At 40.2% G+C, this 27,591-nt stretch overlaps 1 protein-coding gene across 1 annotated transcript in view; it reads right to left on the bottom strand.

Annotated features, from left to right (window-relative positions):
- The window catches only part of aif1l (allograft inflammatory factor 1-like), a 38,734-nt gene extending 13,222 nt beyond the window's left edge, over window positions 1–25,512 (bottom strand). Inside the window, 3 exon segments of the mRNA XM_034238987.1 lie at window positions 1,508–1,569; window positions 1,744–1,886; window positions 25,494–25,512. Coding sequence (XP_034094878.1) covers window positions 1,508–1,569; window positions 1,744–1,762 — 81 coding nt within the window. The 5' untranslated portion in view covers window positions 1,763–1,886; window positions 25,494–25,512.
- Window positions 25,513–27,591: the final 2,079 nt, after the last annotated feature.

Raw genomic sequence — 27,591 nt, 5'->3', positions numbered from 1 at the left:
GAACGTTTACAAATTCACATTGGAGGAGCTAGAACAGGGAATTTGCTTAAAAAGGAAGCCAATGAAATGCCATGTTCGTAGATAAAAGTGCTTCGACTCTAAGTGAAGTCCCAACAGGATCCACTTGGACATATGCACCCAGGTCAATATAATGTACATAGACGGATTACTGAACCGTGGGTCCAAAGTGTCAGGGGCCCCCTGGCCTTCAGTTCACAAAGTGTAACTCGAAGAGACACGTACCAACCAGGAAGAGAATACAAATGACCACAAGGAAACAGATTCTACAAAGAGGACAAAAATGAATGCAACAAAGCTGCAAAAAGCGCATCACAAGTTCAACAATAAAAAGGGGGAAACAACCACAACTATGAAGAAACGGAAAACTACAGAAGGACCAAACTAGTTAAAAACTGACACAAAACAACCGGACAGAATAGAGACTCACAAAACAAGTTCAGACATGTATCAACAAAAAGATTAACAGTGACAAAAGAAATCTATGAGAAGGGAACAGCTCGAACAAGGAGAGGCACAAATAACTACAGCAAACCGCAAACGGATTACAAATTGACACAAAAGAACTACAACGAGTAACAAAAAGGACTACAACGAGACAGAGAGCAACTAAAGTGACACAAAACAAGTACAGGACACACTGAATGACGATCAAATGGGAAAAAGAAACCCATAATAACTACAGAAAGAGACAAAAAGTACAAATTGACACGGAACATCTACAACAAGACACACAATGACATTAAAAAGAGGCTAAACATCTATACACTCTGTATGTGGTGGGGTCTTTGCGCCCTGGAACCCAATCTCTCATAATCCCCCCATGGATGTCAGTTTATAAAAACCAAGCATTTAATCCCAGGAACTGTTTTTTTAGATCTCTTATACTAAGAGATGTACACATTCACAATAACTGGGTGAATATCTATGAAGGAACTGAGAGTGTGTGCGTGCGCGTGTGTGTGTGTGTGTGCGCGTGTGTGTGTCTGCAGGAATGTGACAGGCGCTGCAGGCTGCCCTCTTGATGCGACCTGGTTTTTCATGTGAGGCGATGACATCAAAGTGAGGGAGAGATTATACAGACATCCAGTTAATCTGAGGAGAGCAGTGTGGAGGAGTCCGAGCAAGCGAGGCCTGATGTGAGACAAAGGGCTCGTTCACACACCTGTTCCCCGGCAGAGGAGCCACAAAACACGGGGGAACAACTGATCGATATGACGGGGTCAGAAGGGAAATGCCATGTGTGTCAGCCATTCAACAAGTGCCACAAGACTGCAGCGGGAAATCAATCAAATGCATTACCAGCTCCAATAAAATAGTAATACAATAACCTGTGTGGCGTTCAGGGGACTCCTTTTACACGAACTGCCTTGATACATCAGTGCAAAGAGAGGCCAATGCCAAGTCAAGTGTATGCAGGCTCATTACATTCAAATTCCCGAGAGAGGACGTTAGACACGACACATGGAGATATGAGGACTATGCGTACCTTGTTTATTTCGTCCAGTTTTACCCTTTGCTGCTCCTTTAACAGTCCAAAGGATTTCCCTCCTGTGAAAAAAAAGCACATTTTGTTAATTGCATGCTGGTTAATTAGGATTTAGCTCGTATTGTAGTCGGGGTCGGCCTGCTGATGCTCTATTGTAAAGACTCAAGCTAGCAGCAGACATTAATACCCGAGAAACAGACAATAAAGCATTCCGCTGTTGTTCTTTTGTGTTTTACCTTGCAGATTTGAAGGCATCCTGGAGTTTGTGTGTGGGGGAAAAAAATCCAGAAAATGAAAAAATATCCGAGCCAGAAGGCTACCGCTGCTGTCCGCCGGGGCGATACTCTGTTCTCCGTCAGAGACCGGGCTCACTGGGCCACTAGGTACCGGTGTCAAGACGGACACAATTATAAGAGGGACATCCGGTTAAGCTTTTCAAAACAAACCGTTGACCCGTTTTATACTTTCGTCTTTCAAGTTCTCTATCCATTCTTTACACAAAAAACCAACATCAGAATCAAAATTGGCTGAGTAAAAAATAGTGAAATAAATGATAGTAATTTTGATAAATACAAATAATAAAAAATAATGATAACATTTCAATTTATTACAGTCATGAACCAATCTACTACCAAATAGGCTACTATACTTAACGTGATTAAAACAATGCCACACAACTGTTAAGCTTGGTCTTGAGTCCGGAAATCTGGTACAGAAATAATGGTGCAAGTACCATCTCTCGTTCGTGCATTAATAGGCCTACATGTTTTATTTGTATTATATCAATTTGTTTACTTTTATTCTTATTATGTGTAGGGCCTACTATCTGTGTTTCTTTCTCTTTTCTGCTGCTGTTACGATACGTGAATGTCTCTACGGGGATGAATAAAGGTCCATCTTATCTCATTTTATCAATTTTCATATTTTTAGGTTACAGGAACAAAGCACACTTTTAGCAATGGTCAAAGGTCAAGACTTTGGAAATATTTGTAACGTTTTAACAGTGGTTTCATTCAATATATTTCATATGAATGTTGCTTTTTGACATTGCAAATATTTATATCTTTATATTTGTGTTATATGTCATAAAGAATACCTGATTGTTTTCCTTGTAGTAGTAGGGATTCGATTTTAATTATATTATTTATTTGTTGTCACAAGGGGCTTTTTCCTCAAATAGAATTACATTATATATATATATATATATATATATATATATATATATATAAACAAAACAAAAAAACAGTAGATAAAATTAACATTGGACTGTTACAAGTAGGCAAACACAGGTTGATATATATATATAAAGCCACAATAACCAACAGCATACAATGTCTGTATATAAGTGTATCTGTCATTTGGAAACAAACACAAACAGTGCAAAGGAATTGTAATGAAGTGGACACAAACAGATAATACCCTTGTGTTGTGCTTTTATGATGTAACTCTTATTGTGAAGGCTGCAACATCTGAATTCCGGTATCATTGTAGATGCACTGTCCTCATCAGTGAATGATGCTTTTGGAGTAAACTGGGTCATTTCTTTCTCGCGTTCACCACCATCTGGCGGTTGTGGAAACTGCACATAATGGGAGTAATTTAGACAATACTGGAGCAGAAACCTATTCAGGAAATGCTAATTCTACTGATCGTGTTGCTTTACGCAGGCAAACTCAGTGGGCAGGCACATCTCGTTCCACCAGGAAACTAGTTTAACTCATTAAAGGCCTATCTGTGTGATACAAAAGACTTCAAAGGTCGGTCACTGTCTGAGAAATTCTTGTAAAATATTGAAATGTGTTCTCTCCTGGGACCTTAAAGGTCCCATGTCATGGCCATTTCTACTGATCATAATTCCATTGTTGAGGTCTACTAGAATAGATTTACATTGTTCAATGTTCCAAAATCACATTGGTTTTCTCATACAGCATCTCTGAAGTAGGCTATGTGTATTCACTCTCTGTCCTACACGCCTTGTTGGAGGAGCAAGCAAACAATCTCCAACGAGGCAGGGGCAGCATAGACAGGTATTTTCTGTGTTAGAGTTTTACTCGCTACAGGGTGTAGCCTACTTTGAGGGTTTGTGACATGCAGAAAAAGCTACATAACACACAAGGGGACGGTTAATAACCGGAAAAGCATGACATGGGACCTTTAAGGGTTTCTCGCATTATATATAGTATATATATAGTTGATCAAAGCTGACCTCATGACAAGGGGGATTCATTTGGTTATTCACCTTTGGCCTTTTTCAGTACAATGGCTTTTTATTGTGACTCATCAGATGACTCTCATCTGACTTACTCTGAACATGAACACATAGTCATCAACAACATGTAGCCTATTACTTAGTCTATTCATATTCCGCCAATAAACTGTTTCAATCCACAATTAAAAGTATGTTTTGAGTCTGCTGTGCAACCAAACTGAAATCCATCATGCATGAATTTAATTCACACTGTTTGAAATATTTCATTGTCTGCATATGATTGGATTCATTATGCCTCGAGATGATTTTAGCTTTCAAAATCCAATCAAAAAGTTGTGCCTACTTGTCTTGGGTAGTTTTACAGAGTCTTAGCGTCACATAATATAGAAGCTATTTAAAACATTCCCAAGAAAAGTTTTGATTTTTACTTTAAAACAATCAGATGAAATAGAAAAAGAAAAATGTGTTTACATATTTGTTTTCATACGGAGTCATAAAGTCACACATCATGTAAGCCATTAAAAAAGTCCAAGAGATTTCATTTGAAAAAAATGCAGATTGTTTCATATAAAAACTGAACTAAAAGGTGGACAGAAATCCAAATCATTGAGGTGTGCCCTTTTTGTGTTTGGAGTCATAAAGTCACACAACATGGAGTATTTTTTTTTAAAACACGCTGAAATTATCTATTAAAATATGTTGGTCAAATCTATTCAGTACACATCATTTACCAAAAAGAAAAGGAAGACACATTTAACATAGCTGACTGGTCCTTACAATTTATAAACTGAAAATGAAATAGGCTGCTCACATCAATGCATTATTCACTACATCTAAAATGTTTATTTCCCACAATTCTCATCCCCCAACAACAATCAGCATTGAAACGACTCTTCTGAGCCTGTCTTTCCAAGCACTACATGTGTAGTAAACACTGATATGACGCCAAAGGATATGCAACAAAACCGAAATGGATCATGCATGAAGATAATTCCCATTCTCTTTGTCCGGAAGTGTTTCTTTGTCTGTTTATGATTGGCTCTGACATCATTATGCCTCAGATGAAGCTTTAATCCTCTTAATGTGATGTCATTTCAGCCTCATAAAGACACACTTGGCTCCAACATTCATTTTGGTTTCTGGATGGAAGAACATTTCCAAACGATTAGGGAGGATTTCCTGCTGCAGAACCATTCAAATCCTCCTGTTCACAAACATAGTGTCTTTTTTAAACCTCTATCAACTGCATACACACCTTTAAATAAAGTAAAACACCCAACATGAGTTTAACAGCAATTCAATGCAGCAATGGTAATCATTCATGTTTAATGATATGTGTTTCCCACAAAACCATAAACAATTTTAGCATAACACAAATGTAATTACAATCATAAGCATTCATCAGCTTTTTCTAACTGTGATAACATGTATGATTTCCCTCACACATCTTGCATCTATCATAATTAATTTATATTATTTTAAAAATGTTTAGGATATCCTAATGTGACATTAATAATATATAATATATAAAATGGATGTTTGATAAAAAGAAAAACAAAATAAATCCCCTAATACATAATAATATTCAAGTTTAGTTTAGTTGTTAGAATTAAAGATTAGTTTGTCGCCCCATGTGGTTATTTATTTTAAAACCACGTCTTTGTAATATTTATATATATATTTTACAAATTATGTTTAACAAATACTTTATAAGAATATCATTGTTATTAACTTTGATCAGCTTTTATACATTATAATTATACTGATATTAATAATTATCTATTATATAGCATGAATCTAGCCTCAGGTCTTTTTTGGATTATGACCAGAAGAGTTATTTATAGTAAATAATGTTCAGTAAATTCATAGGTTTTACTAGATTTAAATAAAAATGTGATGAGACTTTAGCATTTAGCATGTGTGAAATTAATGTCACCATAATCATAAAAAAAATAAAAAAAAGAGAATATAAATAGGTATGTTAGATTTCTTTTGAACTTTTGACCAATTCTAAAGTTGAGAAATGGTCATGTCTTAATGAAAAGTAGTTACTGTAACAATCTGTAGATACTGTTTTAATAATAATCTGTAATCCTGTTGTTTTTCCCTTATTTTTTATTTATAAAATGTTACAGCATGTTTTGACTCTCAGGGCCACTTTACTGAATGTATCCCAAAACTACACAGAAAGCAAACAGACCAAGCATCAGAAAAAAAATGATTCAATCAGAAGTTATTTTCTATGTGATAATAAAGACGTTTTTATCCACATGCATTTGACTCTGCGTCAGGAAACAGGCATGATGCTTTTGTCCTCACAATATACAGAATTTAAATGACAAACGAGTTTGAGTGTTTTATGGGAGTGTAGATGAAAGTCGGTTTATTCAGTTTACCACAGAGCATTTAGTTTTATTACAGGAGACGTTTTTAACACTCCCCGCTCTGATTTACATGAGGAGGCCTTTCTTTTTAACAGCTAAAGAGATTAGACTGCATCATATTCATCTGTGCGCCTCTGAAGCTCCTTACAGCTGTTTCACAAGCATTAACTCAGGGCTGGATCACAGGCCTGCTGCTTTAAATATATCATGACCTCGGGAAGACAACAGTCTGCTGTTAAATTAAACCGACTGCAAAACACTTTCAAATTAGTGGTCCTCCCAGTGATTTTAAATCTCTCGTATGCTTTGTCTGAGGTACTTATGGACAAATGTAAGGCCATATAATTAAAGTGTAATCAAGTGGTCAAATATGAGATTACTGGTACATTTTGAATGAAAAGTCGACCAGTTAGACCTTCATTAAAGAGCACGTTTTATACTTATTTTCAGGTTCATACTTATATATAAGAAAAGGGTTATAATAATAAAACAATAACAATTAGGCAAATCGTTGTCTCATGCAATATGTTTATATGTTCAAAGCACATTCTTTCTCTCCAAACATCTGTCTGAAAACCTGTATCCAGCTATGGGATCGGCTTGTGAGAAGGACATGGCCAACATTGCAAAAGTATAAATATATAAAGCTGCGTGAGGAGAGGTGGTATATTTGAATGAGCCTAGGTAGTGTAGAGGAAACTTCTGTGTAGCAATGCAGTGGGAGTCACCGACTCAGGAAGGAGACACGGTAGGAGCAGTAGCTTTGATGTCAAACACTGATGGTTTATTTGGAGTAACGGCCGGAGGATTCACATCACAAGTCCAAGAGCCAGAGGTTCTGACTTCACGGTAGAGTTGCCACGTCAATTCTGGAGAGCCTCTCTCTTGCCAGCCCATTTAACTGGTTCCACAGAGAGTCATCAACATGTTTTGATAAGATAGCTTTAGATAGTGTAGAGTTATATTTGTATTTATTCATGTTAGCAAACTATGGATAAGCTTAAAATGGGAATAATTTGGGTAAAACTGTGAGCTGCATTTGGGGCCTGTTGACATGTGTTTTTGAGGACAAAGGAAGATGGGGGAAGGTGAGAGCATGTCCTGATTTGCATTCAACTTAGAACGAGCTACAGTGGTTGTGATGTTAAGAGAGGTCCCTTGGGTTTCTCTGGTGGTTATCAATAGTAGCAGTTAAGTGAATACTGTTCAAACAATACCTGTGTTTGTGTTTTATATTGATTTCTCTGTTTTATCCTTTCATAAATGTAAGGACTACAAATGGCTATAAACATTCTGGGCTGGTTGGAGTAAACAGGGTTTTATGGCTCTGTGGGGGAGGTGTAGGTATGCAGGCCTTGAGACCTTTGGTTGTAAAGTGAGCCTGTGTGGTTTCCTGCTGCGTTTCCTGCTGCGTTGCGTCTCCCAATGAGATGACCTGAAAAGATGACCAGCTGACCTAACACCAAACCCCTCCTTCTTACTCTGGTATATATCCGGTGGATCCCTGGCGTTCGGCCTCTTCTTCACATGCTGCCCTCGGGTGAAAGTAGCTCTGTAGTATGCGGACTAGAGCAGGAGTAAGCCGGCATTACTCCTTAAGCATTGCAATATAACTGTAATATATCATGTTGTATTGTAATGATTGTATTGCATTGTCATATTGCCATTAAAGTAGATTATTGTTAACGGTTACTTTGTAGATATGGATTCCTTCCTGTATTATAACCAGCTTCATAGGAACGCGCGGAGATTTGAAAAGCGGACCAGTTATCCCTCCAAATCTCCAACAAAATGGTGACCCGACGTCTAGAGATAACGAAGCTGAGGAAGAATTCAGACGCTTTCAAACATCTCAGACAATCAGCAGGACTCTGCAACTCTGCAAATAAGGTAAGCAGACGATGAAAGTCGCCTGTCTGTAATTGGATACGCTAAAACTTTAGGATTGTCTGTAGGCGTTTCACAGTGTTTTTATAGTTTAAATGGAATATACAATGCATATTTTACTATGTTAGGAAAGTTATATACAAAACGTAAACGTGGATCGACAGGTAGACGAAAGTCCTGCGTGACGTAAAATAGAGCAGTTTGGCGCGGATCTGCAGGTGTTTATTCCTGAGTGGCGTAGAAATGGTGCAGTTTGTGTGAATGCGAGGTTTGAATCCTGCACGGCAAAACCTGAAAACTCGATATATCAGATCGAGTCGCCGTTTAAAACTGGGGTTTAAATAACAGACCAATGCTAAAAGCTTAAAGCCAGAGGTCTGTTATATATTAAACCAAGGTAGAGCGTTTCCCTTTGTCTGGAAACTTCTGCTGCTGCCATCTAGTGGCTGAAAGGGGGTATCACACCCTTGAAACTTCTGCTGCTGCCATCTAGTGGATGAAAGGGGGTATCACACCCTTGAAACTTCTGCTGCTGCCATCTAGTGGCTGAAAGGGGGTATCACACCCTTGAAACTTCTGCTGCTGCCATCTAGTGGCTGAAAGGGGGTATCACACCCTTGAAACTTATGCGAGCTTAGAGTTTAATCATTACATTGCTGGCCGGTATTGTTTGGTAAACTGGTACAAAACAATAAGGGATTGAACATTTTTTACAACGACAGCAACAGGAGATGAGTAAACTCAAGAATCTGTAGAGTGTAAATACATTGTGCAAAACACATTTTACACTCGAACTGTTTGCAAATGTAGACAATATAAATAAATGTTCAGAAAGAAGACATAGGCCTACACTTGATTCAAATTTCATTACTGTGATCCGATTGGTGTGCTCTGCAGGTTTACTATTGTTCGAAGTAACAGTGGGATTTAAAATGAGAGAAGATATGGAGATGTTCTTTCATAGTGTGTGGAATATGTGATGCTGGAAACATGTAAGTATTTCAGAGTTGTGTTGGGTAAATATGTAACAATGGATGAGACAATTTTTGGAGTTAGTTTTTGTAATATCATAAGTAGACATTAATTATGTTGTTTAGATGGCATTTAACAACTAAGACAGATAGTATGATTAGAAAGAGACAGAGTGGAAAGGGTTGGATTTATTTAACATCAGTGTGCTAGACTTCTTATAGGTAATGTGTACCGGGACCTGGACTCCCCCTCTGAGTTAGAAAGGCTTTGATCCCGACCCTCCAAGCAGACAACGAGACCTAACCCAACAGGAGACTCCTCCTTCTCCATCGTACAGACAGAGAACCAGAGCTGAACCAACAACAACAACAAGACTACATCAAGACTGCAGCCAGAACTATCTCCACCTGTGGCATCCAGAACCAAACCAGCATGCTGACATACAGAGAGATACTCTCATCAGCCCCTCAGACAGGACATGAGAGCAGAATCCGCCCTCCATAAAAACAGCAGAGAGACTGTAAAGGAGGAGTGCAACAACAGTGGCATGATGGGGCTGCAGATGTGACTGGGCCAATGGCGGCCTACAAAAGTTACAGCGGATGGATTCAACAGCTGATGGACTGAAGAGAAGACAGAATCAGAGGAGTTGGCATGGTCGATTAGAAGTGAGGAGGCCGGGGTCACGGCTTGAGAAAACCAGGGGAGGAGAAAAGGAGAACGGGAATGAGTGAGTTACACATAAACACACTTATTCACGAAACGCACATTTAAATAACTTGAATTAACTTCATAAATACGTAAAGACAGAAAGATTTATTAATCATTTGGTAAATTAAAAATAGCAGTAAAGAGGAAACTATTAAAGTAAAATGATAATCATCCTAAAACACACTGACAGAGTAGAACCATATTCTTCAATATTTTCATCATGTTAACAATTCATTCTTTAAGACATTTTTATTCACGTGTGAATAAAGTAGTGATCTCATTGGTTACAATATTGATCACCATTAAAAGGATAGTTTTAGGAACCACTCTATAGGACAAATCTTTGTTTGTATTAATGGCTAGTGCCAAGCCACATATTAAATTCCAATCTAAAGTGTTGATTTCACCATTGTGGCATAGTTATTACCAGACTTCGGTTTTAAATCCTTGATAAAGGAGGGAGTAATTGTTGCATGTTCGGACACCCAAGGTTCCACACACTGCTAAAGAGTTTAACATCGTTTTTTAAGTAGACCAGAATTATAATGAGCTATGAAATGCAGAGCGACACAGATCCTAGTAATGTTTTGACTCAAGATAATAGTTATTGTACAAAAGTTTCTGAAATAGATCATTAGACATTTTAATTAGTAGTGGTACTCGAAGGAAGTGAGTTTTGTACCAAGTTTCAGGAAAAGTGGGAGGCGGAAGTCCCAATGACAAGTGAGAATCATCTTGAAAATTATAGTTGAAATCGTGACATATTTTTGTAGACAAAGGATACTGGCCTATGCTGAAATGTCAAAGTCTCTGCAGAGCACGACACATGGCCAAAAAAGACGGAGACCAACTGACCTTTGACCCTGACCGACAGTGTAACTTGACAAGGCACTGTGGATGACTGACTCTGGGGTGAACCTGACCAAACTTGACATGACAACCAGACAGTGTGAGTGTGAATGTATGCCGGCATGTGATCAGTGTAACTGCATGATTCTAAAACGATAACTAACCAAGCATGTTTTTTGGACTAACATATTATTTTGGAGCTCCAAGGGAAACGAGAGGTTTCCTAAAAATTCCACAAAAAGGGGAAACCGCACATGTGATATTTTACTCTCACATGAGTTGGCGGTTTGCAAATGTAAAAGCTGAAGATTCTGTTTCTTTTAGGCCTGAAGGACGGAGAGGAACACTTCTTTTCACTGAAGTGTTCACTATGGAAATAATGATAATAATGTTCGTTATGTTCCTAACCAATTACCTGACAGTTTTTGTTCCCCTCCCATTACAGGGGTTTGTTACACATGATTTCATGTGTAAAAAGGGGGAGTGAGTATAATGTATAAATGTCAACATGGCTGTAAAATTCACAATTTACATTTTTCTTTTAAGGATTGAGCATTGAATGTAATTAACCTGCTCCATATCTGGGGATAAGATACTGTTTGATGAATGTTGAGATGTTTCTAAATATTGATTTGAATTATAACAGGTAACAAAGAAGCAGTGGCCAAGGGGCTACTGTGAAACCGAAGAAGTTGACCTGTGATAATGAAACAATTTTGTAATATTTTAACAGACATTAGAGTAACTGAGGTTTGAAATGTAGAAAGAACATATTACAGTTAAAGCTAAAACATAGTAGTGTATTGAGACAGAATTTAATTTAGACAACATCATGTAACTAGCCTGGTAAAGAAGTAAAAGCCATATACTTTATTGTTTAGGTCATTATGGGGATATACATTTCATCTAAATTTATAATAGAAAGACATTTGATGACAGTTTGTTGGAATTCTGTATTCATTTTTTCAGCGTGATAATATCTAAGCACTGACAGGTAGAAGCAGTATCACCAGGAAATCATTCACTTTGTTAGCATCGTGATTTTGGTTGTTTTTGAATCCATAACATTAGTGTGTTTCTTTACCAGAAACATTAGCAGTTCATATTATATTTGGATTTTAAATAGGATTTCATTTAAAAATAAACACAGATGCTTGTCAGAAATTCAGAGCTATTGAAATATGTTATTTAGTTTACCTAAAGATGTTGAGGTTCTTATTTAGTTGGCACAATCCAAGTATTAAGATTCTGAAGCTGCACTGGCAGATAGGAGGTCTACAATTAATTTAGAAAACCTGTTCACAGACGGCTGTTGTTTCAAGACACCCCACCAAGAGGCTCCAAGTGGGGCAAAACAGCTGAGCGTAGGCTTGAGGGAGTTGTATCAGATTTCTCCACACAGGTCACCGGCGCCAAAAGGGGGACCCGAGAAGTCATCAGGACAAAGTGGCTCAACCCCAGGCTCTCCGACCCCGACCGAGTGACCCAGCGGACCTCTTATGCCGTCTGCCTGGGAGAAAAGGGGGACAGCTCGTACCACGGGAGCCAGTGTGCGGCGGGGAAACCACCTACTAGGACCAGGGGACGACATCAGGACGGACGTGGCCCTGGCAGACGTGGACTACTCGGAAGCAGCAGACTGGAGGAGCAGGACCCTGGAGACATCTCTACAGCATCGACCCGGAAGCCGCCATCAGCGGGCCGGAGGACGAGGAGGAGGAAGACATCTCTCTAGCAGGCAGCCCAGAAGCTGCTGTCAGCGGATTGGGTGGACAAAGACACGGCAAGCCAGGACGGCGCAGCAGAGGAGTCTACTTCGCTCTGATCAGTTCTACCCGTGAAGGGCAAGCTGCATCTCCCCCTCCCTATTAGCTGTCCTTGTGGGCTATTCCTCCGGGGGGGGGGGGCTGATGATTCTAGCACTCAGCTACCCCCTCATGGTTCCTTCACTGCCATGGAAAGTGGTGTTCGGTCTCCATGAAGGTTTCAAGTACTCTGAATACCAGCTTCGGATGGATTTACGGACACAGTAGAAAAGAATGACCGTGGGTATATTTCAAAATGCCTTGTCTAAGTTTATCTCTGGAGAAGGAGATAAAAAGGGGGATTTGTAGAGTTATATTTGTATTTATTCATGTTAGCAAACTATGGATAAGCTTAAAATGGGAATAATTTGGGTAAAACTGTGAGCTGCATTTGGGGCCTGTTGACATGTGTTTTTGAGGACAAAGGAAGATGGGGGAAGGTGAGAGCATGTCCTGATTTGCATTCAACTTAGAACGAGCTACAGTGGTTGTGATGTTAAGAGAGGTCCCTTGGGTTTCTCTGGTGGTTATCAATAGTAGCAGTTAAGTGAATACTGTTCAAACAATACCTGTGTTTGTGTTTTATATTGATTTCTCTGTTTTATCCTTTCATAAATGTAAGGACTACAAATGGCTATAAACATTCTGGGCTGGTTGGAGTAAACAGGGTTTTATGGCTCTGTGGGGGAGGTGTAGGTATGCAGGCCTTGAGACCTTTGGTTGTAAAGTGAGCCTGTGTGGTTTCCTGCTGCGTTTCCTGCTGCGTTGCGTCTCCCAATGAGATGACCTGAAAAGATGACCAGCTGACCTAACACCAAACCCCTCCTTCTTACTCTGGTATATATCCGGTGGATCCCTGGCGTTCGGCCTCTTCTTCACATGCTGCCCTCGGGTGAAAGTAGCTCTGTAGTATGCGGACTAGAGCAGGAGTAAGCCGGCATTACTCCTTAAGCATTGCAATATAACTGTAATATATCATGTTGTATTGTAATGATTGTATTGCATTGTCATATTGCCATTAAAGTAGATTATTGTTAACGGTTACTTTGTAGATATGGAGTCCTTCCTGTATTATAACCAGCTTCATAGGAACGCGCGGAGATTTGAAAAGCGGACCAGTTATCCCTCCAAATCTCCAACAATAGTTTGGGCACACTAAGTTACCAGCTTCCGCCACTTATGGCCTTGGATATGTCATGCCCTGGAGTCCTCAGACAACAGAGAAGGAAGTGTCCCAGTGTACCCACAATACAGACCATCTGTGACCCAGTATTGACCGGTCACAGAATGGAACAATAACATTATTGGCTGAAACAGCCTGTGTCCTTAAAGGAGGTAAACAGACGTCAGGGTTGGTCCTGTACGTCATATCTAGGAGTCTAGGACAATTATTTCCCTAACAGGTAGGACATCGAAAGGGAAGCCAAATCTGAATGGCTTGATGAATCCCATGGTCCCCACAAAATAAAATAATAATTATGCTGTTGTATATCACAGTTTTTAGGTTGATATACACCCCAGACACCCAAATGGTTATGACTTGGTTATCAAAAATAAAGTATTGCACAATTAAACCCTTAAAGGTGGGGTAGGTAATTTTGGAGAAATCAGCTCGAGTGCGCTGGAAGTTGAAAATACACAACCGGAAAGAATCTGCCACTTCCTTACAGAGCCCCTCCTCCAACACACATGAACGCGCACATGACCAATGAGGGCACAAGATCAGTTTGTGCACAGATGGAAGGCTGACAGGCAGGTAGGCCATCCAGTTACTTTAGCCGGGCCGGCTCAGCTGATTGGTCGTGCTTTTTACAGCGCCACGGCTTCCACAGATTACATTTCTTTATGGATTTTTTGTCAAAGCATTTAATGTATTCATTGCTATCGGGATGTTAAGAGCATTCCATGGAATATAACAAGTGTTTCTGAAATAAATTACATACCCCACCTTTAAAGTTTCATAATTCATTCAATTTTCTCCCGAGTGTGTTACAAAACAAAGTCCACCTTATCAGACATAAATGTGGACTTAATAAAGTGGATTTATTGCGGGTGCTGTTATCTAATATATAGCAGGCATCTTAGCGAGCAAGCATTTCCAACTTAGCTTTCAAACTACAGTATCCAGCTATTTTGGAAAATGAAGCTTGACTGTATATTTGTGACGACATTTTAGAAATGTCAATCTTTAGTTTGAACGAAATAAACCTTGGACAGTGCCATAAAGACATAGGAAATGAAGTTTAGAGGGCTGTGCTATTTGACTTGTAAATTCAGGATGTAAAGACGCGCCTACAGCTTCACTGTCTCTGCTGAGGTTCACGTGCGTCTTTTTGTTCTTATAAATTCCCAGAGAGCCCAGGTCAACACTGAACATCTGGAGGTTCACAATGTGGTGGAGGATGTTCTCAGAGAGAGAGCTGCAACAAGGAGGAGGTATCAGTGTTTCTGAGCAGGAGTTACATTTGACTAATTGGGTTTGACAAGCATTTGTGTGAGGAGGTGAAACATTCCTGTCAGGCAGTTAGAGGTGTTATAGATTAAAGACAATTAAAGGATTTAATGATCTGACAGGGGGGGGGAAGGAGGCCACCTGCAGGCAGTGGGTATTCTTGGTTTCCTTTTAAAATGGCCCTTTAACCCATTTTCTCAAATGGAAGGTCGTTATTTTTGAGAAACTATTGATGTGAGTATCGTGATATACTGTATTGTTTCACAAGAAGACTGTCATGTTTTTTAACACACCTTTTAAATGTGATTAGATGATTTAATCAGTGTTATTATTTGTGGCATTCAGCCTAATAGATTTACAGATTAGTATCTCTCATTCACATGGTTAAGTGAAAAACATAAAAACAACATAAAAGTAACATTTTGAAAACAATCACAACTGCTTATCGGTTTTACGCACAAACCTACTTGTTTAAGTTTAGGAAAGATAGTTCAAATAGGAAGATTTTTAAAGTTGAATTAAATCTTAACATTAGGAACATAAAGAAAACACAGTTTGTTTGACAGATAAACCCCACTCTTCTGGGTACATTACCATCCACCGGATCATTTTTGCTGCAAAGTATAGTAGAAATATGTTTTTAGTCACCTGAACAAAGATGTAAAAGACGACATATCATAGAACACCTTTACAGTATTTCTACACAGATATCTGGGTATCTAGAGTGATCATCAACCCACAAACTGTGAAATGAGAATGTCAGTTTTTGTGGGCTGCCTCATGAGATAACATGAGATTCAGATCTGGCTCTTGTCTATGTCACATGCATGTCATCAAAATATATCACCCCCCAACTGAGTGTCTCAACACAGTGTTTGAGAACCAACTTTGCATTTCGTCTTGCAAGCTAATCAGAGCAGAATGGTTTTTTTGGGAGGTGGATTTAAAGAGAAAGGCTCCGAAACAAAACATGTTTCATCATACAGAGGGTGATTACAAGTATATTCAATCACCAATGAGAAAATTATGTATTTTTGATCATTGTAGCATTGAAACATATTATAAAAGAAACTCAAAATACACATGAACCTGAGAATGACCCTAATATGTCCTCTTTAATTCAGAGTCACTGGAATAAGAAAGCGTAGCTGAGAATTAGGTGAAGGGTTAAGGGTAATTGCATTCCTGCAGGGTGTCAAACTATCTCTCTGAGACTCTTCGGTGAACAGAGAAACAGGAGGAGGTCAGAAAAGGTTTCACCAGAATATAGAAAGTGAGAGGAGGAAAATAGGAAGAGAAATGAAAAGTATGGGTGTGTTAAAGAGCCTGTGACCGCATCCCAACAACTGTTGTGCAATGAAATATTGGGCTACTAGTAATCTCGAACCGTCAGTTTAAAAAAGAAAAAGCGATACCGTTCCGTTAAATATCAATAATTTCGAACATCGCGGGGAAATTCCTTCGACTCATTTTGAAGTTTTGGGGGAAGCCGGAAGTGACGTCAATGCGGGAACGCTTCACTGTGCGGCGAGAGAGCCAAACACGGACAAAGTGTGTTGTCATGCGTAGAAATGGTGAATTACTGAGTTTAGGCACGTTAATAACTATTATTTCACACAGCTACCCACAATGCAACGCGCGCCATATATTTTTTTATAAAGACGCAATTTTTCTGGAGGTGCAAAAATCCTGGCAATGCTAATATAAACAGCTAGCTTATGTTGCCAGGCAGAGCGCACTAGGTTTTTTTTCTGAATTAACGACCGAAGAAATCGCTGCATGTCTTCGGATTACATCTCTGGACTTGAGGGGTGTGCTCTAGGTCGTTACCAGCGTAAACTATAGCTATGTGGGTTGTTGGATGTACAATGTATGGAATTACGACCCTCAAAAGTGGCCTTCGGTCGATTTTGGCTGCATCTACGTCTATCTTCTGGAAACACCAGGTGAATACCCCACTTGTCACAATAATATTATCATGCCAATGCATATATGTGGTATTTTAGAGTTGACTATATTGATTAAGGCAATCGACTATAATTATTCTGTATGCACCTCGCGTGAAATGGTTGATACCGGAAGTACGGTGTCGCCCTCGGCCCAAAACCCATATGTGTGTGTGAAAGAATGTCCACCGTTTCCCCGCAGCGAGGCTCCCCCCGTTGACAGTTTACGTGGGCTGGGTGCAGTGGCGGAATGGCCATCGGGACGAATCCCGATGGCCCGGTACCGAAGTGGGCCGGTCGGATAAGTCACTAGCACATCCCCCATAGGCGGCGCGTGAGGCTCAGGTTTGGGACGGCTAAATAACTTTTTTTACGCCTCCGGCGTCTATAGAAAAGAGATCAACTCAGTGTGCGATGTTTAAATCTCTCAAGTCATATTACAGGATAAAGGAAATACAGAGAAGACGCCGACGTGTCACACTTATCATTCATATTACATCATCAATCAGATCATCGATCATATAATATCATAATATATCATATATTTCCTTATCTGAGTCAGCTTCTCCAGCCGTATCTGGCCGTGCAACACTTACAGTGTCACATACAGTGCTTGAATTGGAATGAAAAAGGTGCCAGTACTCTAAAATCAGCAACTTTTTCAAGTCAATTTTATATATACAGCCCACAAACAAGAATTTGGCTACTATAATGCTGGTGGGTTTGTCTCTTTACTACTGTATATTTTAGAAAGGTTCACTGTACTTAACATTTTTTATGATAGGCAGCGGATATGGCTAAAGCTCAGTAAGGTCAATATTAACTGAAAATATAGCAATCAAAGTCTAGATCTTCTGGTGAAGACACATGAAGCAGAGACCTTTCAGGTGAGAGCCCCTCTGGTGGTGTTCAACATTAATGACAAGGAAACAAAGCTCTGGTCAGAAGCATTTTTTATAAAAAGCTTTAACAAAATTAAGTATTTCTGTACATTTTGAATGCAATCTAACTTTCCAACTCAGAAAACGAAAAACGAAAAAGTGCCAAAAGTCTTCTCACATGGCTGAGCTGCTTTGCAATATACTTCACCACTGAAGAATACAAATATGTATAAAGTAAACTATGATGCAATCTAACTTTCCAACTCAGAAAAATGATAAAGAGCATGAACAAAGAACATGTAAAAACAAATGCAAAATGTGCACAATCTAAAATGAGAAACTGTAACTGCAAGTAACAAAGTCTGAGCCATGGTAAAGAGTTACATTGAACACCAAGCTGATCAGATAACTCCCTGGTTGGTCTGAAGTCCTTCTATCTCCAGGATCTGTACAAATCGGCACATTATGCCAAAAGTCTTCTCACTGGGTGAGCTGCTTTGCAATATACTTCACATTGTTAGAAAAGGCTCCAGAAGGCCTTGGGGACATCAGTATCAGGGGCTGGAGCTGGACAGGCTCTTTCATCAGCACTTCTCCTTCCCTTTGCCAGCCAGCACCTCACATACTGTTCCGGATTGAACTGTCCTAGTGATGGTCCATTACATTTAATGAAAACCAGGCTGGACAGTCGGCTGACAGAGAGAGCATTCCTTTTTGCAGTAAGGATATCGTTCATGCAGCTGAATGCCCGCTCACACTCACTAGTGGAGACAGCGATGGTTCGGACTGCTTTCAGTAGAGGCTCCATGGCAGCAGGTGTACGGGATGCCCTGGTTTCCTTGTATTCGCGAAAGCCCTGAACAGTCTCTCTTCTGTCCACTTTCAGCACTTCGCACAAACGTAGCACCTCTACGTCCCCATACTGTACGTCTAACTCCTCTTCAGGCCAACTTCCAGGATGGATAACTTTCATGTCCTGGATTAGCTGATTGTCCCGGGCCTCCCGGCCATGTAATGGGATTTCTCTTGTGCTGACATGATAGGAGGTTGTGGAAGTCATTCTGTGTCTCAGATTCTCTACCATACTGCGGAAAAACTGACCTGCATGAATCTGTACAAGCCTGCCATTCTCACGCAGGGCAACACCCTTGAAGGACTTCTCAGCTAGAGCTGTATGAACTGTAGTCATGTGTGGGCCAGGCATGGTGACCATGGATTCAAAAACTCGTATTTCTCGAGTTAAGAGCCTATCTGCTGTAGGCAGTGTCATCTCTCTTTTTTGGAGTTGCCGAGAGAGGTCACTGAGCTCTGTGAGCGCATCGTACATCAGTCCCAGATTGCTGACAAACGTTGCAGATGTGAGCACATCATCCAGGCCCTTGTACTTTGCTCTGTCTCTGGAATCCCTGCTCGTGTCGTTTGCAGCATTTGTGAAGTGATCATGAAGCACTCGGTAGTTTTCCCAGACTGCTCTGACGCTCCTTTCACTTGAAGCCACCCAGCGGATGGACAAAACACGCCCTATCACCAGGAGACGCTGTCCGACTGCTTGCGCACACTGCGCTAACTGCCTCTGATTTTTGGGGGAGGCATGGAACAAGGAATAGAGTTTGTCAAAAAAGATCTGGAAATGATTGAGCCCTGAGACCTCCTTGACCACATCCCCAACTGCCAGCTCTAGACGATGATTGGAGCAGTGCCACACAAACAGGCTTGGGAATTTACTACACAACTGGGTAGCAACGCCTGTTCTCTTCCCTAGCATGACTGAAGCCCCATCACATGCAAAAGAAACGAAACACTGACCTAAAAAGTCCTCGTTAAAATCTCTTCCAAGACACTCCATTAACGCCTTTGTGATGTCATCAGCCGTTGTTCCATCCAACTCGATCAGCTCCCAAAAAAACGTTTCGGGCTCAGCATCAGCTAATGCTGAGCGTAGACACACAACAAGCACCGTTTTACCACTAATAGTGGTAGATTCATCGACCAAAACACAGAGTTTTCTTTGGTTTTCTGTAATGTCTTTTGCCATTTGTTTCTTCAGCTCATGAGCTATGTGGTCGATGATTTCACCACAGGTTTTATTGGAGTGCAAAACCCTGCCCACGTTCAGCCCATTCAGTTTCTGTACATTCAAATCAATTGGCATGTCTGTGAATGGCCGGCTATGTTTGCCAATTGTATATGCCGTTCGAAAAACTCTGATAGTGGTGTCTAATTCAGATGTATAGACTGCACTTGATGTTGAATAGTTTCACGTGAAGCAGATGTAAGGATGTCAGCAGCTTTTACATGGGCTTGTGATTCTTTATGTTCTTTGATTTTTTTTTCTCAGGCTAGCTTGTTGTTTGCCCTTGTCAACACCGAAATGAGACACTGCACACTCACCCCATTCAGTTGACAGTTTCAGTCCTTGTCCAGTGTGTATTCCCAAAGATTTGACATCTCTGCATATCCGACATCCTAGCTTCTTATCTTTAAGAAGGAGCCATGCATTGGTCTTGCAAAAATATTGCACCTGGTCCGTTGTCCAGCAGTCAGGTGCATCGCTTTGCCCGGTGTTGGTGGTGGCAGTTGCGCCAGCAGCAGCTAACGTTAGAGGCTCTGGAGGAGGCGGCGGAGCTAGTGCTAATGCTAATGCACTAGAACTTGGAGCAGGAGGATCAACCAAAGAAAGCTCCCCATCAGACACAATTTCCAACACAGGCACAGCATTCTCTGTATTTGAAGTTTCTTCCGGCGACAACCGCTGTCTTTTTGCACTTTTATTAATCCACGCTAACATTTTAGAAATGCTAATTTGTGACGTGACTTGCTTTCCTTCTCTCGGGGGCGTGCCTGCTCTGTTCTATCACTCTACATAGCCACGCACTGGGTGGGAGTTGCACTGCATAAACACAACACACGTGCATCTAGGTATGTCAATTGTAAAGCATTAAAACATGGTTTTACTAACAGTTTTCAGTATGTTGTTACTTCGGCATTATTATTATTATTATTATTTTGAAACGTGTATTACTATTAAATCACGGTCAAATAGGTTAATTTTGACATAGTCGTTTCCACCACAGTATTTACATGGAGAAGATAAGCCCCGCCCCCTCTCCAGCACGTTCTGTTTGAATGACAGGAGTAAACAGCTGACAGCCGCTGTGAAACTCCAGCGGTTAGAGCGATGAGAATGTCCGTTCGGCACCTCATGACGCATCTACTGAGTACCGGGCGGCTGTATATATATATATGGATGTATAATAAGAACGGCGGGAGAGTGTTGAGTACTGGCACGGTGCATGAGTACCGGAGTACCGCCAGCATGCCGGTACTGAGCAAGAAGTGCCGGTACTCCATGGGTCAGAACCAGAAGTGCCGGTACTGCGTACCGGTGAGTACCGGCCCAATTCCAGCACTGGACTGTATGCAGAAGTATTATTTTTAGCAACACATTATGTTGACGAAACACTCGAGTCAAATGTAATTAAAGTCAGATCCACTTGTGTCTTAGACGTGAACGCGCTCTCAGCTGGAGAGAGAAACCCTGGCTTGATTTACCGAGTTGATAACCATGGCGTCGTAGGACCGCTTAGCGAGATCTCGTTTGTTAGTTTGTTGTTGTTAGTTTGTTTGTTACTCAAACATATCCAGGGTCTGTTGAACTGGCTTCGTAGTACAGGGCACAGGTGGCTGGCAGCGCTAATGTCAAAGACACAGACATTGCATTATATTTGTATTTTACCAGGATGCAGTGACACAAATATTTACATATTTACATTTACTATCTACAGCACCCGCCGCCCCTGACATCCCCCACTCCCCCCGTTGACAATTTACTAGCGGTACTGAAGTGGGCCGGTCGAGAGTCCCGGGATGATTTTTAGTCCCATTCCACCACTACATGACCGTATGATCGCCGATATTGACGCACCTAATTCCTAAACTTCTAACAGATTCGTACGTTTACATGCAGATGCTGAGATCCTGAACGGTGCAGCTGGAGCGCTGTGCTCGCAATGACGTCACACGTAATTTGGCGGGACTTGAAGAATCCCCGAGAAGATCCAGAAAATGGTCAACATTGAAAGGCAGATTAATAGTTATCAAAGTACAAATATCCAAAATCAGTTCAGTAACGGTTTTCAAGGGGACAATATTTACTCAAATTGATGGGTTTGGATGATGGGGGAAACTCGTGTCACAGGCTCTTTAAGATGAGAGAAGACAAGAGCAGCAGGGTATGGAAAGACTAGTGTATAGAGACTTGAAATAATTATTTAGATTCAGAACAGATGAGTTTACTTAAAGAAAACACAGAATCAAACTGTGAATGTGTTGCTTACTTTTAGTGATTCATCATCAGAGCATAAACGAAACATCCCCAACCGAGTGTATCAAGCCTTAGCGAGCAGATGGAAAGTATTTGAGCCAAATCCAATGTTTTTTGGTGAAAATTAAAAGAAAAAGGCACCACATGAGGGCAGCGTTGATTCACTCCATCTCTGACAGTGGAGCCGTGTTTACACTGCATCATTTCATAAGCTGAAGGTACAGGAAATAGATGATACTTAGGTAGAATAACGCAGAGATATATATGCAAGATGCTGGATACAAAACAGTCTGTGATATTGACAATATTAAACTACAGTTCATCATAGTGTAGAAGTACAAGTGCCTGCTAATTCTGCAGACTCTCTTAAGCACATATTTGATAGATGGAGAGACCTACGAGTTTCCTGCTGAGTGAACAAAGATAAATGTCAGAATATACATCTTAAACCTAGATCAAATCTGTAAATCCACACATCTATCATAATGTGAAATATTGAACAGAGGATTACATGGTAATATTAATATTTTTTCGCTGAATCTGAGTATTTAAAAGATTAGTTTCCACTTCAATTCAAGGGCTGCTTTATTACGTAGGCGTTTAATATCTCATGTCTCCACTGTTAAAGTCTTGCATATGGATGTAAGACATGAAAATATATATAAAAGTACTCGTGAACATCTTTTGATCGTGTATTGCTCTCAAACAGGTCTAATATCTCAACAGATCTAGAGTAATTACAAACAGATAATTGGGCTAATTATCTTAATATCATGTTATTGATAATTAACTTCAATCTGTTCAATCAGATGTGTTACCTTGTAAACAGAGACAGATGAGCTCCCTGATTATTAGTACTTCCAATATTCATCAACTTTGTTTATGTCATTATTTTTACAGCCTTAAATGATGATCACCTAAATCATAATGTTTTGGCCTCCTTTTCAGAATGAGCTGGCTAATGTGAAATCATATTTTTAGGCCATGTTGGTCAATGAATACTTCATAATATTATCAACTTTTTTATACTAACTATTACTTACTATTTTTGAATTATTATTTATTATGAGTTTTTATATAATTGTTTAATATATTATATTTGTATACATGTTTAATAACAATAATCCTTATAATTAATTCACTCAAAGAGTACTCAAAGATACTTCAAATAAAATAAGTATCTACGCATACAGGGCCGCCCCTGGCCAACTTGGGGCCCCAAGCGACATTGTGAGATGAGGCCCCCAACCGACAGGAGTGAAACATTTAATTTTATAAATACTATATTATTTTATTATTGTAATATAGTCAAGACAAAACATGCCTATGACATGCTCAAAAAAAACTTATATTTCTTAAATCTGTATTCAAATGTAGTTCCCTCTGTCAGCAATGTATCAACAACTACACACATTTCTATCCGTATTTCTCTGTGTTGTGGTTGACATGATGATGACTGTTAGGAGTTAAGGGGAGAGGCTGAGCATCACCATCAAATGTGCAAATTGACATAAAAATGAATAAAAGGGGAACAAATGCTCCATGTTTTTTAGGCCGTAAACTTTAACTGTTATGCAAGCCAACTAGACAGACAGTCAGGGCCAAATGCAGACACTCACTATGACTCGCGAAAGTCAGAAATGACCACCAAAACAGAAAGATATGGACACAAGATGTGTGCAACTGTATTTAGTTTCCTATCCATTTGAACATGATTTAAGTGGGGGGGGGGGGGGGGGGGGGGAACTCACCTCCTCTAGGGGAGTCCGGGGGAATGCACCCCCGGGAGGACTTTTTTTTTTTAATATTGAAGTTAAAAGCATCAATCTGGTGCACTTTGAGAGCAGCATTAGGAGATCTATGGATACATCTCTCAACACGATATGAAACAGAACTGTAAGCAGATTTTCTTTTTCTTTATGGATATTTTACAAATCACTCTCCTTTCAAACTGTATTCTTTTTTATTAATAACAACTTTTTTGTACTGTCATATAGTATTTTATACCTGTTTTTCACCTATTCTCTTATTTTTTTATAACTATAATGTTCATATAAAGGTGTGCCTTTACCTCACTGAGCTGAGGTTATCAGAGCCTCTCAGTCTTTCAGGCGAGAGCTTTCTAAAGCTCTCCCCCCACGGCCGCTTACAATGTAAATTCCAATGTTAATAAAAGCACACAGAAGCTGTGTACGTTTTTTGGGAGTTTGATTTATTTTAAATGAACACAAATACAAAACCTATAATTGCACACTAAAACCATTATTTCAAAAAAAGAACAATTTCACACAAACCTCTGGTTTTTACTGGGGCTGGGGCAGTTCAATTTTAAGTTGGGGGGGGGGGTGCCATAGTTTATGGGCGCTGTACGCAATATAGGCGTAGTTCTGTTAGTATAAGATAATAAGATTTACTTTGTTGATCCAAAATCGGGAAACTGTGTTGTTATGAAATAAAAAATAAAAATACATTTCGAACTTTTTTTTTTTCTCCCCAATTTTCGGCGCCCCCCTATGGGTCGATGCGCCCTTAGCATTCGCCTATACTGCCTATGCCGAGGGCCGGCCCTGCAGACAGTTTATTACTCTTCCTCCTGTACATTAGCAGATAAAAGGCATAACATACTGGAATGAATGGTAAATAAAGAATGCTGGAAATAACTGCATCTCCATTAGCCTGTATGCTCTGCAGAGACTGCCTTCTTCATGTCGTGAATTGCAGCTGATGTTTTATTGGCGATTAGCAATTTGACTTATACATTCGCAAGTTGTACATTTGACTCATACAATAACCCACCTTCGAGTGATGCTCTAGTTTCTTCATGTTTTGTTTTTTTCCCTCTTGCTTGCGCCGGACTGAAACTGTCTTTTCACCGACATCTCTTCACCTGCACTAGTGGCCGAATCAAAGCCGTGATTGGTCAGATGTCGATTCATTGTAACGGTGTCGGGTTACAGACGTGCTCCCCTTGTCACCTCTCACTTTCGCGTGTCAGCGGGTGCGCGGAGAACTGCGCGGAGAACTGCGCACAGCAGCTGAGGCCCTCTGGGCGGGGCCCCCTGCGCAAGGCGGGGCCTCATGCAGCCTGCGTGATTGGCGTGAGGGGCGGCCCTGTACGCATACACAAATAAATACATGAAATCATTTTCATTCAGTGTTTCCTTCCCTTATCCTCTGATCCTCTGACTTTTCACAAGGTTGACTTTTTTGGCTTGGAATGTTTTGACAGCTAATAGATGAAATATTCTGTATACAGTATATAAATAATATATATTGTAAACATTCAATATAAATGTATTGTGGACATTTCTGCCCCTCAGGATAGATTGTAATGTGTCTTTTGGACCCAAAAGCAGAACTGGGACAAGGTCAGGAAACAGTTTAAAGGCCCGGACACACCAAGCTGACACCAAAGAACTGACACAGACAGACCCACGACTGTTGCGTCGCCTCGCGTCTCTGCGTCTTGGCCATGTGTCGCACTAGAACACACCGCAAAGACTTCAGCCGACGGCCAAGTTGCACGTACGAACTGCGCATGCGTGAGTGGCAACAACTCTCCTTACCAAACACTGATGAGGTGATGGGGCGGCAGCGGGCTCGGATCTCAGGTAGAACAAAAGTTAGATAGTTTAGCTTGGCTGAGTTGTTGGTAAGATGCTGGCAAACTGAACAAACTGGCAGGTAGAGATGGGCTTTTATACTGCAGGAGCTTAATGAGCTGCAGGTGTGCATGTTGATTGGCAGCCGGAGTGAAGAGCCGCGCCCACAAAAAGGCTGTGTTCCAATAGTAAGCATCAATTACGTCCTATATATTTTCCCTTGATTTGTGAAGGACTTATGTAAAGGAGAAATCATCAGGACCGAGCAGAAGTCAACCAAGCTGCTGTGAAAATCCACATTTTGGCGGACAGATGTTTTCTTTGGGTGTGTCATATCCTCAATTTGTTTGCATAAATAGGATACATTGACACACTAAATGCTATATAATTCAAGTTTCCTGTCCAAAAGATTATAGATTACAGCTCTCTTTTTAATTCCTCAGTACAAAAGGATATATAGATGCTTAATTCAACTAAGAATGGTCTGTCACTTTGCTGCCATAAGGAATTGTGTGACAGCATTTCCTTTTCTGTGCTAAAAGGAGATAAGAAAGGAAGCACTTTCTAATAGCTTCTCTAATTTTAAAGGTTCTTATCAAGGCTGCCACTAAACACTTCTGGGTAATTTCAATTAGTTAGGAACTCTAAACAAATAAGAGTATAAAGCGGTTCCCATTCAATATCCCATTGACTTTTAGAGGAAGCTCTTAAATGCTAACTTGTTAATGTGTTTGGACTCATCCCTGCAGCATTCTAGATCAGAGCCAACAAGGGAAACATAGGGAACAAACAGGAAGGTAGGAAAACTGTAGAAACATAAGGAATGACAGGAACAGCTGGGATCACGACTAAAATGGCTCCTTTTATTCCTCCTCAATTTTATTTTGTGTAAATACAAAAAACAATCATCCTCAGCTGTTTGCACGCTAAACATCAGTGTGTTATCAAAGCCTCTTGTTGACTTTTATCACATAAATGATAATATCTCAACTCTAAAATATCAATCAACCCTGTTTATACACCCTTTTCCTACATTTTGTTCTTTTTTGCTTTCTTATAATTATTGTTTATTTTGGTTCACATCAACAAAATGTATTATACCTCCATCTCTTCCGTCGACGAGTCATTTTTCAGCCTCTCTGACATGATTTCTGATATTCAAAGAGTCCAAACACATGGTTACAGCGGAAAACGCCACCAAATATTTGATAAATAGAAGGCTGCTGTCACCTGATCAGATTACGCTCACACACACATTTGTGTAAATACCATGGTAAATACTGATAAATGAGGGCCGATGTGAGGAAGCTGCAGCTGAACCCTCGCCTTATCAAGCAGAGAGAAGTCACCCGCCCTCTGGAAGAAGCTCATTTTATTTACTTTGTGCACAATCTTTGGGTCACTTTCCAAAGCTTGTGAGGAGAGTATCTGATTTAAAATGTACCTGAGAGTTTCACAACCACACTCCCATTCAAAGTGTGTGTTACTGCAGCCGATGCCCTTAACTGGAGGTCAGTTTTGTGATTCCTTCTGAATACAACACCTTTGTCTTCTTAAATTGCAGCCGTATCGTGGTGGAGCTGGTGTGCGTGCCGCGGTGACCCCAGAGAGCAATGTTTTCAGGAACATGCACTCCTGTTAGCGACACCTGAGGCAAACTATCAGATGAAGAGTCTGTGAAGAAAAGTGTGGCCAGAATAAACACAGCAGGGGGAGAGGCTTCTCACCCCTGCAGTTTAACAGGACACGGCTACATTTGCACTATTCACACACAATGAAACATTTTCTGTATGACCTTATTTATAACAGATTAAAGTATCTGTTCATTTTCTATCTTGATTACATGTTTTTGCTAATTGTTACCATTTTATCCAGTGGGCTGCAAAGTTGACCATGTGTGAATTTATTCGACAATTGAAAAGTACACACATAATACAACGACTACACAAAGCATTCAAAACAAATACAAGTGAATGATGGCAGCAAACCCTGAGGCTTGTTTTTGTTGCAGTAATTTAAAAGATTGTCATTGTACCAGGATCAACAAACAGAGCCATATAGA

Source organism: Gymnodraco acuticeps, unplaced genomic scaffold, assembly GCF_902827175.1.
Source record: "Gymnodraco acuticeps unplaced genomic scaffold, fGymAcu1.1, whole genome shotgun sequence".
In the NCBI taxonomy this organism is placed as follows: Eukaryota; Metazoa; Chordata; class Actinopteri; order Perciformes; family Bathydraconidae; genus Gymnodraco; species Gymnodraco acuticeps.
This window is presented reverse-complemented; position numbering and strand designations above follow the sequence as displayed.